At 48.9% G+C, this 6,702-nt stretch overlaps 1 protein-coding gene across 13 annotated transcripts in view; it reads right to left on the bottom strand.

Annotated features, from left to right (window-relative positions):
• Positions 1-102: 102 nt before the first annotated feature.
• Cfap45 (cilia and flagella associated protein 45) overlaps positions 103-6,702 on the bottom strand; it is a 41,477-nt gene continuing 34,877 nt past the window's right edge. For all 13 annotated transcript variants that reach the window (XM_021239555.2, XM_087190960.1, XM_087190956.1 and 10 more), the window contains exons 9-12: positions 5,642-5,755; positions 4,907-5,100; positions 654-878; positions 103-302 (exon numbers count right to left, since the gene is read on the bottom strand). In XM_021239555.2, coding sequence (XP_021095214.2) covers positions 227-302; positions 654-878; positions 4,907-5,100; positions 5,642-5,755 — 609 coding nt within the window. In that variant the 3' untranslated portion in view covers positions 103-226. The remainder of the gene's footprint in view (positions 303-653; positions 879-4,906; positions 5,101-5,641; positions 5,756-6,702) is intronic.

Genomic DNA, 6,702 nt, shown 5'->3' with positions numbered 1-6,702 from the left:
CCTCCCATCCCCTGCCCCTGTGTATCACACACCCATGATTAGGTTCCCGGGAATGTATTTTACTCCACTGTCAGGGCCCTGTGGCCGCTGCATCCCCACAAGAAAGCCGAGTTGTTCCTCAGAGAAGTAGAATAGATTTAATCTGTAGATTAGCAGCAATTATGGACACCCAGAGACTGGGCAGAACCTGTCCCCTGAAGGCACCTCAAGGTCCCTGAAGGCTCCCTCAGTTCAGAGCTGCTGGCCGGATGTTAGCTTTGCGTTCGGCTTCAATGCAGTACTTCTCAGGAAGGCCGGAGGCTCTGCCAGGACAACGCAGGGCAAGCATAAGGAAGATGCAAGAAGAAGCAGGCCCTGGGTGGGTGGGGCTTACAGAACCTCGGCATCTGCACCCCAACCCGCTCCCATAACTCACCTCCCACCCTCCTCCAAGCACCTTCCTGCCAAGGTTCCAGTATCCTGCCACTCAGCTCCCAGAAAGCCAGGGAGCCCTGGTCCAGAACATGCTGCTAGAGGCACCCTGACTTCAGGGGGCTGAGCCGGAGTCGAGGAGGCCCTCCCTGAGCACCTGTGCCAGGCCCCTCTACCCGGAATCCAGCCTGCTGCGCCAATCTCTTTGGGGAAGGGGAGGGGAGCTGGGGAAGAAAGTGCACCTCAGCTCTTCAAGTTTCTTCCTCTTGATGTCCTTAATGCGCTCCTGCTGCTTCTGGGCCTCCTCTTCGAGGCGCTGGCCCTCCTCGAAGGTGGCAATCCGGTTCTGCACCAGCCTCTGCTGGTTCTCACGCACCTGGCGCCGGAGCTCGTTGGCATGCTGCAAGCGCCCTGTGGCCTTCTTCTCCTCCTCCAGCCGCTCCTTCTCCATCTGCTCTCTCTGCGCCCTGAGGAGGGACACAGGGGTGGAATGGGCCCAGCTGCTGAAGAAAGGCCGAGAGCCTGCCAGTGGCTCCTCTGTGAGGCTGTGCTTTGGAGACCACAGACCCCAGGCTCCAGTTCTCTCCTTCCTTAGCTCAAAGGTCAGCTTGAAGGTGGCCACCGTGGGCTCCCTTCTCCCGCAGCCAGAACCAGCCTCATAGGCATGCGACTGTGTGTCCTGGGCACGTTCAAAAGGGCCCCAGGCTTGGTTAATGCTCTGCTGTCACGGTGTTAAAATTCTTTGTTTAACAAGATATTTCACAGTCAAATTTTTCACTGGGCTCTACAAATTATGTAGCTGGTTCTACAACCAGGATTTCACCAACTGGGAGTTATTGTTGCTACTCTTCCTTCATAACAATTCATAGCTCCTCTCTAGCTTGTTCTAAAATTTCCTTTCTCCCTCCCCCCTCCCTCCCTCCCTGCCTTCCTTCCTTCTGAAACCAGAAAATAAAGGGACAAAGGGAAAAGGCCAGAGAAAAACTAAATAAACTAAGTGAACTAACAGCCAGTTGAGATAAAGCTTCAAGGGAAGCTACGGGACGCAGCAGCAAAGCAACTTATGCTTTTGCACGAACTCTGCCCTCTCTAGCCTCCAGAGAGTGGTATATAAATTCCTGGATTGGAATGCTTCCTTGCTGTCCCCCTCATCTAGTGATGGGTTTTTTTTTGTTTTGTTTTGTTTTTTTGGTACCGGCGATCGAACTCGGTTCCTTGCACTTGTGCAGCAGGCGGCAAAACCACTGAGCTAAATCCCCGGCCCATAGCGATGGCTTTTATATTTTGCTCTTTCTAATAAAGCACATCTAGCCAGGGCCGGGGACTTAGCTCAGTGGTTCCACCGCCTGTTTCGAAAGCGGAAGGTTGCAAGTTCGACCCCCGGTAACAGAAAAAGGGGGGGGGGATGATTTAATAAACGGTCTAAAATAAAATTTATTTTCTAAAAAACACACCTAGCCATATTCTGTCTCTTCCTTCTATGTCACCTCAGAACAAGAACCCAGAGGGGGAAAGAGCTGGTAATCCTTTCTTTCCTTTCTTTCTTCCTTCCTTCCTTCCTTCCCTCTCTAACAATAATAACAATAAAACCAACAGAGAAACAAGTGACAAAGTCTGTAATGTCAGCTCTATCTAAAGGAAAAGAAAGATCTTGGCCTGGTATCTTGCTTCTCTTATTGACCCACCTCTCCAAATTCCTCTTAGAAGCCTCCTCCACCAAAATATTTCACAAAGCCAGGTATAGTGGCACACACCTGTGATCCCAGAACTCTGGAAGGCTGAGGCAGGAGGATTTCAAATTTGTCCAACCTGAGCAACCTAGCAACTTAGCAAGACCCTGTCTCAAAATAAAAAATAAATGAAGGGCTGGAGATGCAGCTCAGTGCAAAGGCCCTGGGTTCAATCCTTAGTGCCGCACACATGTGTGCGTGCACACAAACAAGCACATAACTGCATGGACCCTGACATCAAAAGAAAAGAAACTAGACAATGCTCAGAAAAAACTGAAATAAAACGTGGTCACATCTCAAAGGACATGTATTCAGGGGCATCTTGAGCTAAATTGTTTCTTTCTTTCTCAATATAACCAAAACCAAAATTCAAAGCCATTGTAGACAGGGATCTCTCACCTGCTCTCCTCTCACAGGCTCACTTGTAACCCAACAAAGATCCCAAATACACTGCTTTGTTTTCTCCCCTCCTCTCCCCATTGTCCATGATCCACCGTACAGGAGGCATCTTCTCAAATCCCAGCAGCTCTTTCTACCAGACTGACAGCTCCTAAAATCCCACACCCTCAGAGCCTCCCCAAGTTTATCAGACGAGAACTGCTGGCTTCCCTGCTCTTCTGCATCTGGACACCAAACCCCTAGTGCTGAGACACCTCTACGGCAGCAGGGACACTCTGCCCAACCTCACCACTGTTTCCCTGTGTGTAGATCAGTTTCCCGTGGGTTTATCCTCCTCTGAGTGGAGGAGCGCGTGTGGAAAAAGGGTTCCATATGCCCTGGGGTGGGGTACAGTGGAAAACCCAAATGGGAAGAGCCTGTCACTCTACAGGGTTAGGTCAGTGGTCGTGTTGCCAGGCTACATATTAAAATCATGTGGGGGATTTCAAAAGATGATGATGTCTGGGCCTCACCCCAGGCCATTTAAATCACACTTTGTGGTGGTGGAACCTTAACATCGGCATTTTTGCAAAGGTCCCAGGCATTTCTGAGATCAGCTAACTCTGCTCAGTCAACAGGGTGAGAGTTAAAGGCATCACTATGTTCAGAAGCAGGAAGTCCATATGTAGGCCATATGGGAGGCCATACCTTTAAACTAAGAAAATTTGGGTTGCTGGCTGTGGCAGAGATAGTCTAAGAGTGAAGATGCCCATCATGGAGGTCACATGGCCTAGCGACACTAGGTCTAGATGACAACCCAGGACAGCAGGTGAAGTTGAACCTCTGCAAAGGGCCAGTCCAGCTTTAATAACTGGCTAATGTGTCTGCTTCGGGCAAACAAAGCAAAGCAGAGACAAATGGGTCAGCATCAAAAGTAAGACCTTAATTTCATTTCATTAATATTTATTAGTGCTGCTAAAGGCACACAGATGTCCAAGGGCACAGAGGCCAGGGAGAAGAGAGGAGACATCTGGAAGGCAATCTGGAGCCCAGGGGCAAGATCTCTGGGGGCATTTAGGAAGATATCTTCCTTACCAGGTGTCCAATGACTGTGGCACAACCCCAAGGGCAGGGAAAGCTACAGAGCCAAAGGACATCACAGCCAGTGGGAAATGCCCATAGGGCCTGTGATCCTATAAAAGACGGGGAATCTGGCTCCGGCAAGAACAGAGGCTCCCCCAGATCTGCTCTGCCTCTGCCAGGGGCCTGGATCGCTAGGTCCAGCATGCCACTAACCGAGGCAGTACCAAGAGCAAAGGCCTACTGCGTGCTCACCATGAAAGCTGGGCCATCCTGTTCAATCTCTATTTATCTGAGCATAACTTCTGTAATTTTCAAATATCCAAATTCAAATTCTGCTTGGTTGCTTTCCTTTTGAAAAATTCTTATCTTACAAAAGTTGCAAGATCCAGAACAAAAAGGGAGATTTTTCTAGGTTGGCCAGCTCTGGTGGGCAGGTCTGACTGGCCAAAAATAGAGTACAGAGGGGACCCAGTGGCACCTATGATTACCGGGTGCCATGGGGAGAGTCAGGACAGTGAGCGATGTGAATGCTTGGCTTCTGCTTAAGTGCTGGAATTATCATTGAGCCAAAATAGAAAGCAAAAATAAAAGAATGAAAAGTTGCCAGGCAGGAAAGATGGATGAATATAGGTGAGGTCCATCTGAACATAAATCTCTAACATCCTTCCTATGGAATAGGCAAGAGCTCTCTTCATTAATTCCCAATGTCCTCCGTGGCACACAATGCAGAGCTTTGAATGTATATGATCAATGCACATTTGCTGAATTCAAAGTCCTGCTCTAGTGGCACAGCCCTCAAGTAAATGAAGTTCTTCTCAGGGCCAGGGATTTAGCTCAGTGGTTTTGCCACCTGCTGTGCAAGCGCAAGGACCCGAGTTTGATCCCCGGTACCAAAAAATATATATATATATGAAGTTCTTCTCCTCCTCTCCCAAGTCTCCTCTGCTGAAGCCTCATCCTTAATTTTCAGCAGGACATGGGAGCAGGGGACCAGATGTCTATACACCTTTACTGCCCTAGGATAAATAGCTCTAATAATCCCCAATTCCTTAAAAGCACTTCCAGGTGCTATTTTCCAATCCTCTAATCACAAACTTCTTGGCTTTAGTGGTTGAAAGATTCCAACCCTAAATCTAGCAGAGTGACGGCATGAACAGGCTCAAGAGTGATTCGCATCTGTCCATTAAAATATCAGAAAGCTCCTCTCCATCTAGTATGAATCTCCCCTGCTGGATACCCCTTCGTACCCCTCCCATAGCAGGGCAGACAGGGGAAGCAAGCCAAGGTTCCCAGTCCCCTCCTACCGGAGAATCCGCTCAAACTCATCCCGGTCCCGTTGCACCTGAACAGCCAGAGCATGCTCCTTGAAAGCCACCTGTTCCAGGCGACTTTTCCGCAGCTTAGCCTCAGTTTCCATCTTCTTCTGTACATTTTCCTTTTCCTTTCTGCGCCACTCTCGGTCCACAACCTCTTGGTTCCGCTTGGCCCGCAAGGCATCCTGGGAAGGGATGGTGGGGGGGACACAAAACAACCTTAGGTACAGACCAGGTGTCTCTACGAAGATACCTATTGACAGCTTTACTCAGTCAGCTTTAAGAAGCATGTGGATTTCTCTGACAGCAAATTATTCTAGGAAAGAACCTGGCATAGAACTTCCAGATCAGAAGACAGCCGGAGGAGTCACCTTGTCCTTCCACCCCACTTCTCCCAAACCTTTCCCAGTTCCCCAAACACCTCCAGGCAGTCCTGCAGTTGCTTCTAATTTTTAAAACTGTTAATGGTAGAGATATCACAAGCTGCTCTGGTGACATATTTCATTGGTCAGGTAAGGCTGAAAGTTCTTTACATAGCAGCCAAAAACTTTCTTTGGAACATTAAGCACATGCTGTTCCTCAATCCTTACGGTCACAAGCACATGGCAGACACCATGCGTCCACTCCTCCAGGTCTCCATCCTTGGGGCCATTTTACAGCTGCCAAAGGAAGAACTGTGGGAGTGGTGCAGGCAGAGAAAAGCAGAGAAGGGAAGGAGGCCAGCACCTGTTCTGCCTGATAATCCTGGGCCTTTTCCTGCATGGCCCTGAGGCGGGCAATCTCCTTCTCTTTTTCTCTCCGGATTCTCTCCTGCTCAGCCTCAAATGCTGCTTCTCGAGCCTGCAGGGAGAAAAGGCTTCATTGAATAGTTCTCATTGCCCCAGGCTTGCACAGAGAAACAGTTCACACAACACAGCTTCCAACATCTTCCCTGACTTCCTGACTCCTTTTTAGATAGGCAAAATGAACTCATCAAATGCAGAGACATAAAAACGAGTGTTTGTAAATTTTTTTTTTTTTTTCAGTATTGGAGATCGAACCTAGGACCTCTGAGCTACCTCCTCAGGCTGGACTTGACCTCTCGATCTTCCTGTCTCAGCCTCCCACAGTACTAGGCTTACAAGTATCCACCACCAAGCTGACTTACAATGCTCCACTGTTTACAAAAGATTTTCCTGTGCATTATCCCAGAGAGTTCTCACAACAACTCCTGAGACAGATATTACAGATGAGGAAACAAATGTGCATAGAGATCAAGGGTCCTGCCCCAGATCACCTAACTAGTAAAAAGTCAAACGGGATTTGAATGCAGGTATCCTGAACCCAGTTTTTGTACTCCCTCCAGTACACTGAAGATAACTTTCAAGTTGCATGGCCACTGGGCCCAGTCACAACTGTGGCTCCCTGCCTGTCTTGTAAAGTGCAGCAGGTGGAGGTTATCTCATTAATCCCTAGGCAAAGGGCCAACCATGCTCAGGGCAATCCCACAGTGGTTGGCGGATACCTACAGAGTGAACCATCAAAATTAGTACCTTTTACCACCTTCCTGAAAGAACAGGTATATCCCTAAAGCTTCCCAACCCTGTTGCTCGAGCACTCATAAGACTATGGGCAGAGGTTGAGTAGAAATGTGATCTTCCCAACAAGAACCTCCCTTAGGCCTCATTCTACCTAACCAGATCCTGTGAAGCCCAGTGGGCTGCCTCCTTGAGAACCACACTCCGCTCTGTCAAGCTGTGTCAGCTTTTAGTTCTGCAGGGCAGCCCTGGCTGCAACCACAGACGCCA

This window comes from Heterocephalus glaber, unplaced genomic scaffold, assembly GCF_053883595.1.
Source record: "Heterocephalus glaber isolate CG9 unplaced genomic scaffold, H.glaber_assembly_v1.0 deba00001561, whole genome shotgun sequence".
Taxonomy (NCBI): domain Eukaryota; kingdom Metazoa; phylum Chordata; class Mammalia; order Rodentia; family Bathyergidae; genus Heterocephalus; species Heterocephalus glaber.
The sequence above is the reverse complement of the archived record's forward strand: the minus strand, read 5'-3'. Positions and strand labels throughout refer to the sequence as shown.